Source organism: Alosa pseudoharengus, unplaced genomic scaffold (genome assembly GCF_046254945.1).
Source record: "Alosa pseudoharengus isolate Yale_2024_CS ecotype anadromous, Long Island Sound unplaced genomic scaffold, YU_APseudo_1.1 YU_APseudo_1.1_scf_34, whole genome shotgun sequence".
Lineage (NCBI taxonomy): Eukaryota > Metazoa > Chordata > Actinopteri > Clupeiformes > Clupeidae > Alosa > Alosa pseudoharengus.
Genome location: NW_027468737.1, coordinates 392,595 through 405,697, shown reverse-complemented (window position 1 = coordinate 405,697; position 13,103 = coordinate 392,595). Strand labels below are relative to the sequence as shown.

Genomic DNA, 13,103 nt, shown 5'->3' with positions numbered 1-13,103 from the left:
ATCTGCATTTCTGTGTGTGAAGTGTTGATTCTGCATTTGCGGATCACCCGGTATCTAGCATTATGCATGTGGATCAAGTGCTATTTGATTGTGGATTGAATCTGTGTGGAAAGATGTGTATGACTGAGGAGGTGTGTATGTAAATGTATGAGTATGAGCATGCGTGTGGTTTAAGATCCTATGGAGTGGAGGAGTGTTAGTAGGATTTGTATTCTGATTGTGGTATGAAATTACACAGCACAGTCTGTTTATCACAATAGACAATACAAGTCTCACTCTGATAAACAACTTCTGACTTTACAGAGTCAAAATGCACAGGAGTGTTCAATGCAGAATACACTATATTTCATCCATCTCTGAATACAAGGCACTCTCTGGTTCTCTGAACAGTGTGGAGGACTCTTGTCCTTCATGTGGCCAGCAAGACCACCCACAAGACAACAGAACTACAAACTATTCTGCACTTGCACACTATTCACAGTCTCTCCCAATTCGGGTGAGCCGGTTGTCTTGACTGCAACAAAAGGTATTATCTGTAGCTGGCCAATGAAAGGAAGATTTTTAAAGGGTCAAAAACATGCAAACACTGGAGTGGATTGGCCAGAGAAGTCACATGACCTCAACCCTGGTGAAGTGTTGTGTTGTGAAAGCACCACAAGTGCTGCACCATGCAACATGTGGGAGATGCTTCAGGGAGGGGTGACGGTTCTACACATTACCACCAAATTGACACAATATGAAATGTCAGCAAGGCTGCAAAGGCCCAGTCACCGTGCCAACAATAACTGTAATGCTAACTGTTGCTGTGGCGATAAGAGCATCTGTCCACTCTGCCAACCACATAGTAACTGTTACCGGTCACTGATAAGGCCATTAAGAACACTGAGCACAAGCACAGTAGTTCTGCTGATGGTTTAATGGGTTCTGATTGGCTGTCGCTGTTTCTATTATTCATGCAATTGCTTTTTAAAGGGGCCAATTATGATGTTTGTGTCTTAATCATTATATTGTGTGATGTGGACGTTGCTGTTTTTTGCAGCTATTTCAAACTGAAGTACAAGTAGTTTGAAGGTGTGTTTTGTAATGTGATGCTCTTGATCTATGAGCTGTGCTGCTGTAGTCAAATGAGATGACCCAAGTATGGTGCAGTGTGGAACTTCAACCACCTCAGGGTTTTTTGGAATTGACCTCCCTGCTGTGTCCTTGTGTGACTGGCAGTCATGCGTGCGATGGTGGTCACTGACTGGTTCGACTACCCTTCACCATGCCTTAATTATGCTGCTATAGCATAGTGCTGTCATGGACTTTTTCATGTGTCACCCCGTACAACCGTGGCCCACTGGTTAGCACTTTGGACTTGTAACCGGAGGGTTGCTGGTTCGAGCCCCGACCAGTGGGCCGTGGCTGAAGTGCCCTTGAGCAAGGCACCTAACCCCTCACTGCTCCCCGAGCACCGCCGTTGTAGCAGGCAGCTCACTGCGCCGGGATTAGTGTGTGCTTCACCTCACTGTGTGTTCACTGTGTGCTGTTTGTGTTTCACTAATTCACCGATTGGGTTAGATGCAGAGACCAAATTTCCCTCACGGGATCAAAAAAGTATATACTTGTATACTTCACTCTCTCTCTCAACTCTCCCTTTCTTGCCTATTCTCACTATGGTAGGCCTATAACATAGTACCATTGATATACTTATTGATATGAACCATTTTGGTTTATAGTAACTCACTCTACATCCTGATCCGAGGTGCTGCTGTTTTGCGGGTTTGAGTCCAGGTGTGTGCAGGTCAACACAACGCAGGTGTCCTGTCCCCAACGCTCTTCGCACTGTACACCCACAACTACACGTCTAGAAACGGTTATCAGCCTTATCTGAGAAAGTCGCCAGGCTTCATATCGCTAGGGTGTAGAATGGTTGATCCGCTAATCTGATGTATTCAAAACAACATGAAGCTGAGAACACTAAACATTGACAGCTAAGGCTTTTAGAGCCTCCGGGCACTGCACCTTCATTATGTTTAACAGTCAACTATCATACTCAACTACGCTCAACAGTCAACTATTATAGGCCTACTCAACTATATTCAGCTTAGCTATACTCAACATGGAGATCTTTAGTTTTCTGGGATCTAATCTCCCAAAACCTGAACCAGAGGACTTCAAGCCATGGCCTTTGTGGGGGCAGCCATGGCATACTGGTAACCGGAGGGCACCTAACCCCTCACTGCTCCATCATGTACATCTCACTAGAAAACATACCGGGATTATCGATCATCACAAACTATACAGCAGCTGACAGCAAATCTCGGTTATTTGAACTTGTATAAATATTTATCTTTATAGACCTATTCAAATTAGAGGGTGACAATTTTTCGGGACTCCCGGACCCGCGGGTCACGGTATTCCCGCGGGTTTCCCGCAGCACGAGAGTAAATTTCACTGTTGGTAACGTGATTGGGACGGGACAGGAAATAATAAACGGGAGCTGGCGGGAAGCCAGAGATTATTAACTTAAAAAAATTACGCTGCAATGCAGTGAGTGCGCCCAAAGACGTGAGGAATTTCGTTTTAGAAAAGAGAACCCACAAAACGTTTGTTGTTGATTGGTAGCCTATCAGAGCAAGACAAGCAGCTGCCCTGTTCACAATCAATCAGCTTCAGCGACTAGGCCCTAAGGCAAAATGGATGCAAAGAAACAATTACAGGCGAAAGTGTCAGCAAAGGAGCTCTATTCAATTGCACGAGTTGTCCGGGAAAGCGATTCTCGTTGAGTTTAATGTGTCATGCAATGTTGGGGCATGGCACCTCGACGATCGCATTCCTCAATATATTTATCGCATAACCCTGGCGGAACACAAAAAATTGTTTTGTTTAGGCCTACTCATAGCAACAACGTTGCTATGCTTCGCTGGTTTAACGTGATGAGAACGGTGCAAACTTAACTGATGGGATGAGATCTAACTATGAAATGATTTAAGCATAGCCTACAGCAAAGTCCTGTAAAATATGTAATTTTAATGTAGCCCAAAATGATCGGCTATTAAAGAAAAGTTAGACAAGGCTTTCTGCCCTACCAAAATGTATGGTCACCGCACACTACTGTAGCCTAACAGTATAACTTTAGACATCAACTAGGGAGCGGGACGGGATTCGGGAGTCTTTCTCTCGGGATTTTGCGGGACAGAATTTTTTTGGGGGGGCTGTCACGTGATCGGGATATGACGGGAGTATTTGTGCGGGCTCGGGATGGGACGGGAGTGAAAATTGCTTCCCGTGTCACCCTCTAATTCAAATAAAGGCTTTATCTGATTTTGTTTTTTCAAAAGTAAAAGCAATCAGCAGACCAGGCACATACTGACATGTTCATTTACTGCATTTATAGTGGCTTTAAATAAGGACACAAATAACGTAGCCTAACTCATTTTATTCTGACATCAAACACATTCCACTTGGTCAGCTTCAATTTCAATTTCATTTCACTATAGAGTGAAACATTAAACTGTTGTATATTATCCATGCTGATAAATGCTTTAGAACTATAGCCTAACCATAGCTTTTGTGCAATCGCCTTTGTGATCTTGTGTGTTTTCTTTCGTTTCTAAAGTCTTTAGGCAAATTGTTTCCTATGTGTGGCTCAGACACATGGACTTGGGACATCACAGTCTGTGCTGTGGCCTCCATCCTCCTCCAGGGCAGTTGCCTCAGTTCATCATTAGATATGCAGGTTCCAGGGCAGTTGCCTCAGTTCACCATTAGATATGCAGGTCCCAGGGCAGTTGCCTCAGTTCACCATCAGATATGCAGGTCCACAGCGGTCCTCACAGTAGACAACAGTCCTTTCTTCATGAGGTAGGTCAGGTGTTTTGCTTAAAATGTCACAAACGTGATTTGAAAAGACTTGAGCTATTGAGAGTTATAATATCCATATCCACCAAATAGTGTCCTCTCATGGTAAGCAGGTCCACTGTGGCTTGACCAGGTCTCTGCAATGGGGAGGTGAGGTAGCGTAGTGAGGAGGTATGACGCATCAGCTCCTTCAGGTCACAGTGGTCAGTCGGTCCAGGATGAGAACAGGCCATCCTGCAATACTGTCTGGTTCATAAGCAGCTGGAGAGAAAGTGGATGAGATCATATTTCACTCTTTGGACTTATCCAACTGTACACCATGTTAACATCCCTCAGATGGGGAGTACTGGTTTAATTCACATTATTACACGGCTCTTCATAATGCTGAAGAATGCTCCATTCACTTGAATGGGCCTTCCCAACGTTCGGCGGTCTGCTAATTCTCACTAACAGACCGTTGCTAAGTATAACAGACCGCTGTCAAGGAAAATGGGCTTTGTGCTTCTATTTCACGTCTTTCATATCACTACGCAAGGACTGGAACTTCATTCAAAAGTGAAAGCGGACGGTTGATCAGCTGTGTTCTAAAGAATGTTTGATTCAAGTTCAGCGTGTGCTGTTGTCGAACTATTTGTTTCTCACCAAAAGCCACGATGAAACGGTAACAAATAGGCTATAGCCTAGGCTATGTAGGCTAAAGAGTCATATCGTGGAGAGTTTATTGTTTCGTTTTGGCAAGTAGCCGTGTAATAAGCGGGATAATGTATAGAACGCCGGTCTTTATTGGGAAAATAAGTCCCTTCAGGGCGAAACAAGACCCCTCCGCTGCGCTTCGGGGTCTGGTTTGCCCTGTCGGGACTTATTTTCCCAGTAATGACCAGCGTTCTATACATTATCCCTTACTTGTTAACATCCCTCAGATGACATGCTAAGGTAACACAATTCCCCTTTTTGAGATGTTAAAGTAACACTATTCCCCTTTTTGTCAATTGTCAACTAACTGGGTAAATTCAGTGCTAAGGGGGAACTGGTTTAATTCACAGTGATGTTTGCATATTGCAACATAACAACCTTCTCTCTTTTCATGTAGGAAAATAGCTTGTTACCATCAAAAGCCAGAGATCCATGAAAGCGTCAGCATAATTTCTGTCAGGAAGACTTAATTCGTCACTCATTCATTCATTACTTCCAACCAATCACCAGTCTGCATCAGTCTTTATAACGACATGACTTTGCACCTGCCTGTTGCTTTCAGGTGCTGATTTTAGATGTTCCCACCCTCCCTCCCCTAACCACCACCAGTTTGGTCCAGACATCCAAGGGGTAGGCTCCGCGCCTGCCGTCTCATACCGGCAGGATCTGCAAGGGTCTGCACACTCGGTGACCTGGACCGAGGACGGGGCCTATGCCAAAGACTCTCACTGTTGCTTATGTCTTTTGTAAACCCTTTGATGGATTAAAACTTAACTTTCATTATACATCCCCAATCTTTCTGGTAGAACTGCTGTTCCACAGGATGTTATCTGCAGGTTATTATTCATCCCTATCAGTCAGACTGAGTTGCACAACAGTAGGCTACTCACCATCACTTTAATGAATATGGACACTTGGACCATTCAGATCATTCTGATCACGTAACTGCTGTCATCACACTACAGCCTTCAACTTGTTCCTAGTAAGAAATAAACGTATTATCAGACAGGCAATACAAATAATTTAATATTAAAATAGACACCAAAAACAAACTATTGAAACTACTGTGTGTGTGTTTGTGTACACAATATCTGAGCAATTGTTTCATCAGTATTCTTGAAAATGGTAACCATGATAGCAGTAGACCTAAATTATAAAAAAAATGTTTTTAATAAAAAAAAAACGTTCTTACAGTTTGAGTTTGTTTGAGTTGATGAGTTTTTACCTTCTTAAAGCCATTGATCGCTGCTGTTCCACAAGATGTTACCTGTCGCGTATTATTCATCTCTATTCTCTCTGAGTTGCAAAACAGCAGGCTTGCTTTACTTGAAATGAACATGTTCATTTGATTCTGATCACGTACTGCACTATAGCTTTCAGCTTGTACCTAGTAAGAAACAAACATTATGATCAGACAGGCTATACAAAAAATATAGGTAGACATGGAAATAAGCTTTAATGAATAATTACAATTGTTACAATGTGATGAATGTGAGTTTTGATCAATAAGGTATGCAAAATAAATAAATGCAAACTAAATTGAAGAATAAAATAGACTACTGAAAATATATGTATGTGTGTGTATAAAACAAAATGTTAAGAAAATGTCTTTAAAAGTATTCTTGAAAATGTCAACTATGATAACAGTTCGCCTAAATCATAAAAAAATAATAATTAAATGAGAAACATGACTATTCTTACCTGGTTTGGTTGTTTGTTTTCCCCCCTCTTCCTTTTTAATATAAAGAGGCCAACCAGAACCCCACATATGAGGACTATACCAGCAACTACACTGACTACAATGGCAACAGTGTTTTTTCTTTCACCACATTCAGTGTCAGAAGATGTTGATCCTTTTCTCAAGACATCAAGTCTCAGCAACTCACACCTACAGAGGTCACATAAATAAGTACACTTTAGATACGTGACTAACATCTGAGTGTTTAATCTGAACCTGGAAACATGTACACTGTATGAACTCACTGTGTGTGTGGTCTGCAGGATGTGAATGATCCATCTGAGTATGTGTCACCTACACAGTCACCACACACAGTATCTGAAGATGATGTGCCTGCATGAAAAGACATAATTAAAACCAAGGTTGATATTTAATATGCCTTACTTTCATGTCAGTTTCTCATGGTTTGACTGTGTTACGTGCCAGTCTAGGGGTTAGACACGCAACAAAAGAGTTGAGGTTGAAAACCTCCAAAAAGGCGGACAAACCAAATATCGGTCAAATTTTAAAGTGTTTATTTACACCAAAGTGAATAGGTAATAATAAGAATAAAAATAACAAAAAACATTAGCTCAGAAATCATAAGTACAAACATAAAAAGTAGAAACATAATTTGAAAGCAAGGCCTAAAGTCCAAGCCCACGTCAAGGTCAAGCCAGCCTCTAAATCTGGCAATTCGAGCAAAAACAGCAAAAACTGCTGCCAGAATTGGCCATTAGCGTTACCACCAGCCAGGAGCTCCTGCAACACAGCTCATAGACAGGACAGAACAGAGCAGGGAAAAGCAACACAAACACACCGGAACATAACAGCCTGTGTGTGTTTTCACCTCTTCAACTAACAATGTCATCCTGTCTGTAGGATAGTTATAGAGGATTTCCTAACCTGGCTGTTTGATGTACTGTCCTGGTGAGCACTTTGTGTGTTCCACAGCTCCTCTGCAGCCATCTTTGATTGGGTCAGTGCAGTAGTGACTTTCCAGAGGCTCACAGAGTGTGTCTGAGGTGGAGCTGCACGCCCTCTTCACTCTTAGACCTGCAGCTATATTACAAGGATACAAGGATACAAGGAAGTTTATTGTCACATGCAAATAGTTACTGGAAGTAAGAAATGCAGTGAAATTATGTCTGGTGTCAGCCTATTTGTGCATTAATGGGGGCGGGGGGTAAAAAGTGCAGTAGAAGAGGGGTTTAGTAGATTAAGTGGCAATGGCTGCATAAAGGCTAGGTAATCAAAGACATGGGTAGATGGAGGAGAAATCAAAAATAATAAATAAAAAGTTCTATGGAGATGTGCAAAAGTTGGAGTATTACAGTAGTTATATAGAATAAAAGAAACAATGCAAAGACTAACATGTATAGTAGGCACCAAAATAGACTGGGGAGGTATTTACTTACTGGAGTCATAAACTGTGCAGGGTTTGCACACAGTGATTTCGTGGTAGTTGCAGTGTCTTAACACGTAGTGACCTATAATAAGTAAATAAGTCCCAATAACACACATCAAACATGGGTTTATATCATTCATGCCACATAGAGGAAGCTCTGAAAAGGGATATGTTGTGTAGCCTACTATGACAGACTCCTTACCAGGGCCACACATGGGACAACACCACTCTCCTGCAAGGTACTCAGCTCGGCCACAGGCAGCAAGAGTAGAGATCCCAGACACAGTCACGAGGAGGATCGTAGCAATAATCACCAGCTTCACCATGCTCTGTTCTGATTGGGGTGCAGTTCACTTCAACACTTTGTTCACAAAGCTAAGCCACACACTCATATCCTGCAGTGTTATAGATGCATCTGTGAAAACAATAAAAAATACTTTTAAACAATACTGTTGTGTCCAGGGGTTATGTGAGGGGCCTGTGGCGTTTTTTGTTTGTTTGCCTGTTTCTGGTTTCTGAGGTTCACAGATGCCCAGGTAATGACATGGAGAAATGACATACAATATCAATATAGGATGAGTGAGTCGCATCGGTAACATACATTATTTATCATTCATGAGGTCATTTGGGTTCAGTTAAAAAAACATGAGTGTTCTTCAACAATGTAAGCTTGTTTGGTTTCCTACCGCATATCCCCCCCACACACACACACACACGAGATATTAGTTCTGTTCCTGTCTGGATTGCAATATTTGTTCTCTCAGTATTATTATCCAGCCTCTTGGCCTACTTGTGCCCATATTTTGACTATTTTTCAACAAGTTCAAATAGGTCTTTGAGTTCCATAAAACATGTTTCTGAAGTTGTTTGGTGGAAATAGCGTGTAGGAAACGATTCTGCTGCTCATTACATATTCATGATCTGCAGCTAATTTGGCCACGCCCAAAGCTTCTAGAATCTCTGCCCACGCCCCACTGACTCTTACCACTACCACTACGTTAACTTTCACATGGACATGGCGGCAGTAGTTCAACCATACATGTTCGAACCAGAATCTGATCCTGAAGGAGGGGAGTCTCCTGCACTACCCTAGACTCAGAGACGCTTCTAAATGGTTAGTGAAACTTTCTATTTTTCTGAAACTTAGATAGTCAGTGTTTAGCCCGTGAAAGCTAAGTTAGGCTAGTCTAGCTATCGATAGCTAACGTTAGTGCCAGGTCAGGCACTATTTTGAATTATTATTCATTATTTATTAAACTTAATGAATTTGTATTCACACAGTAGTAAACTATATTGTGCTTCTTGTTCACTAAACGTGAAGTTATGTCTTGTAAGGGACTGTACGATATTTAGCGGGGGGGGAGGGCCGGTCGCCAGACGATCGGGTTAAAAATGTTCTGCCTGGCCCTCCCCCCTGGTCAATTTTTTTTTTCCAGGGGCCCCGGCTCAAAAAAATTCTCCTAGGCCCTCCCCCCTACGTGAATCAAATAAAACTGGTCGGAAAATTACGTTTACAAGGTTAAAACGGCCAGCAAATGTCATAAGCACACTTACACACACACGGGTACACAGTGTTGCGCGAGTTTGGTCACAAGCGGCCCGCGGTCGCCCGATATTTTAATCAACCCGACCGCAACTCGGACCGCGAATATTAATTAGGACAACATTATACCCGACCCGCGATCCGACCCGCTTATTTACAAAATATGTGCTTTTGGTTATAGCCTGCATGCAGTGTGACAGTAGGCCATTTCTGTAAAACAAACTAATTTATTTGCGAAACTTTATGCAGTAGAACTACTCGCAGTAGGCATGCAGGACATAATGTTTGCGCAGGAGAGAGAATGAGAATAAGAGCGCAAGCACGCACGCAACCACCAAGGATTAGAACACTAGGATAAGATTTGAAGGCCATGGACATACATCTTTCTTTCGAAAACAGAAATGGTGAGGCAAGGTAGGCAAGAGAGATACATTGCTGGTCAAAACGTTAGCGTAAGAACTGGTTTATAATGCTGAATGAAGCACAAAGCTTTACTAAAGCACATCCACTGTTTAAAGTCACAAACACAACGAACTAATAACTTTTATGCATGCGCGAACCTATAGCCTACTGGTAGATATGGCTGTGTAGCCTAGTCTGTGCCATAACATTTATTCCTGCAGGCTGCCCGTTTTGGCTGTCATACTTTTAAATGGCTTCGCAAGAAGTAGGCCTACATAGACCATAACTTGTACTACTGTCATCTTCTTTAAGAACTTTTCCCAATATTTCCCATAGCCTATATCGCTTTTCCTGAAGGGGTGTCTATTATTTTAACTCGCGTCTTCAGCTTCTGTTGACTTTACTGTATTGATGCTTTACTGTATTGATGCTAGCCTTTTAATTAATTTTAACTGACACGCCCGCAAATGACCCGAATATCATTAAAATATTTTGTTTATGACTCATAACCGCGGGTGACCTGCAAGCTTACAAGGGGGGTTGTGGGAGATTCAGGTAGCGCTGCGACTTTTTGGACTCGCCCACTCTGTCAAAGAGACGTGAATCATGTTTTGGCCTACAAACCTTTTAAAATATCGAAAACGGATCATTGATCAGGGAAAAAAAATATCATGGATCAGGAAAAAATAATTTTCCTCGGCCCTCCCCCCAGGCCAAAATATTTCTCCTGGGCCTTCCCCTAAGGCTTAAAAAATTCTCTAAGGCCCTCCTCCCCCTGACGACCGGCCCTCCCCCCCGGTAAATATCGTACAGTCCCTAAACACCGCGCTGCTTCAAGCTTCGCTCGGTTGGCAGATCCTGTAACCTGCTCTAACTTATTGTAACGATTTGATAACGAACCACACAGTTGTCCAATCAAAAGGTTTAATAGCGGAAGCAGGAATCAGTCAACACTAAGACAAAGACACCATTACATAGGAAACACAAGGGAAGTCAATAAAACAAGCACGATACACGAACAGGGTAGTCACATACAATACACCGGGCAAAACATGAGGTACAACGTAAAGAAAGACTACACAAGCTAACACATACATGACACGGAAAACGCAATTACACTAACTAAAACCGACATTACACAAACCAGCATTCACACACATTGCATTCTGGGAGGCTAGCACTCAGTCCAAAAGGCACCGACGTTACATTATAATATTTAATAACGTTACAGTTTTTTCACTGTACTGAGTAGTATTTTTCTGTCATACTTATGAGACTTGCATGTATGCGCTTGATATATTGGTGTATACTGATGTGTTCGCATTGTAAACTTGAGAAAGTCTAGCCTAGCACTACTTACCATTCACCTACTTACGTCAGGCTGAGAAAAAGTACTAGCTAGCTGGAGCACGCTCGTTCAAATGTAATTGTGGGTGCTATTATTGGGTAAAAAATACCAGGTTTATTATTTCTTTAGCTTTATTCATGCATGACTCCTTTTGTATTTGTTTGTTTAGGTGCACATGTGGAAATTGTGCAACAATGCTGTCAGAGCCTGAGAATTTATGCTGCGAGGAGGTACCACAGGTAACATGATCTTTCCTATACTTATGTCAGCAATGTATGATTGCAGACAAGATGCCACTGCAGATACTTACCTTATGTTATGCATAATAGGTTACAAGACGGCTGCAGCAGCTGGATGAAAGGCCTCCATGTATGATAGGCAAACAGGTTCTAAACCTGGACGGTCTAAATGTGTTCTCACTGCAGAATGCATGCAACATTTACAGGGCTGACTACGGTCCTTTACAGTTATGGGGAATAGAGCAGTGAGTTATCTGTAATAACCTACTTACATTCACTGTTCATACAACATAATAAAGCAAATAGTCTGCCAAAGCCTCTCAGATTTTTTTCGTTAACTTATAGCCAAGTATTTTTCTTAGCAAACTGTATATTACACAAATTCACATGAAGCATTTTACACATGCAATAAACATTTATTTACCACTGTCATTGTACATAAAAATACAGTATTGAATGATTCACTGATTCCAAATTAGACATACATTATAAAACCTTTTGACTAGCAATGTTCATTTTTCTCAGTCGTTACAGGTATTAAGCCTACAGAAGTTTTGTGAGCTGGTGCTGGGGCTTCCTTGGTAGAAAGATACGGGTAGTGATCGCCTCATGTGTCGTGACGGGAGTTTCCTGACGCCCATGGAAGATATGTAGGCTTCAAACTCCCGCCCCTTGATTGAATCTTGAGACATAGCTGGCGATGACCTCCTCCTTGTCTGGATGCTCATATTGTGAAGACAGGTCCGGCGGGATGTTTATCTTCAGAATCTTGTCTCCCTACGATGATGGGTCAACAAAGACTTTCTCCATGATCATGTCCATCAAATCATCAACATACCCTGTGCAATACACATACACACAAAAAAGTGAATCACTAGTATAATTTACTACATTATTCAACAACTGTTCATTTTGCACGTGAAATTTTGTAGTTTCTCAGGTATTTAAATACGTTTGTTTGGTTTTATTTATTGTGTTGAAAGCACTGTTGCAGTACTTTGTCATGTACAATGTAAATGTTTGTTTTTGTGTAAAAAAAACAAAAACTTACGGAATGTAGCGTCTGTCTTCACTGGTCTGGCTCTGCACTCTCCCTTCCTGGATTTTGGAAAGCTCAGTTTGTAAAGAGGATCCCCTGAAGATGTGGTGGCTTGTCCTCGATTAGCATTCTCATTATAATGCAGTGCAGCCAGTCTTGGACAGTAAAAAGAAAATCAGACATGAAGACAATTTCAAGGAATGGGCAAATTTTATCAAAGAATAAACAGTTTAATTTACCTGCACAGTATTCCCAGATATGGATAGACCACGTTTTTGGGTGCGAACCGCAGAATGACACTATGGAACGCCTCCAAAGAGGACGTCTGATAGTGGGGACTGAGTTTGGCAATATCCTTCAGGACAGTCTTCTTGGTCAGCTCCTTTTTCTAGATTGTAGAATGCAGGAGTTCCTGCAAGACAAAATATATATATATATAGCACATATCATATTTTTGGTAATGACCAAGAAGACAGTTGTGTGCCAACACTCTTTCTTTCAGGGGGCTCAGTCTGGCAACCAATATATTTTGTAGCTGGTCTTTCTTCTGTATGTAATGTTTATGATGTACTGGCCTATACAAAAAGAGAAATGACATCAACTTCATCTTACATGTATGCCAACAGCTACATCAAGTAAAAAAAGGATCACTAATAAATACTACACAAGAGAAGAAACTAATTACAAATAATGGTTGGCTTTGAGGGTAAATTGTCCAGTGATGTAGCAATTTCAACCATACACTCGTTCTACCCTGGACAACACTAACATATTCCAGTTCAGAAAACATTTCCAAACGCATTATTTTAGCAAATTCCCCGAAACCGCCGAGGATGTGTACTGCATGACCGATTTTGTCACAGGGTTTGAA

At 41.7% G+C, this 13,103-nt stretch overlaps 1 protein-coding gene across 3 annotated transcripts in view; it reads right to left on the bottom strand.

The window, feature by feature from the left end:
- Window positions 1–3,406: 3,406 nt before the first annotated feature.
- Window positions 3,407–13,103, bottom strand: part of LOC143101390 (tumor necrosis factor receptor superfamily member 5-like) — a 31,343-nt gene continuing 21,646 nt past the window's right edge. For 2 of the 3 annotated variants that reach the window (XM_076264700.1, XM_076264699.1), the window contains exons 2-7: window positions 7,864–8,076; window positions 7,672–7,743; window positions 7,160–7,315; window positions 6,520–6,607; window positions 6,238–6,424; window positions 5,158–5,923 (exon numbers count right to left, since the gene is read on the bottom strand). In XM_076264700.1, the coding sequence (XP_076120815.1) occupies window positions 5,705–5,923; window positions 6,238–6,424; window positions 6,520–6,607; window positions 7,160–7,315; window positions 7,672–7,743; window positions 7,864–7,987 (846 nt within the window). In that variant the 5' untranslated portion in view covers window positions 7,988–8,076 and the 3' untranslated portion in view covers window positions 5,158–5,704. Of the gene's footprint in view, window positions 4,105–5,157; window positions 5,924–6,237; window positions 6,425–6,519; window positions 6,608–7,159; window positions 7,316–7,671; window positions 7,744–7,863; window positions 8,077–13,103 lie in introns of those variants that run through there. The other variant, XM_076264701.1, reaches the window with a different exon arrangement.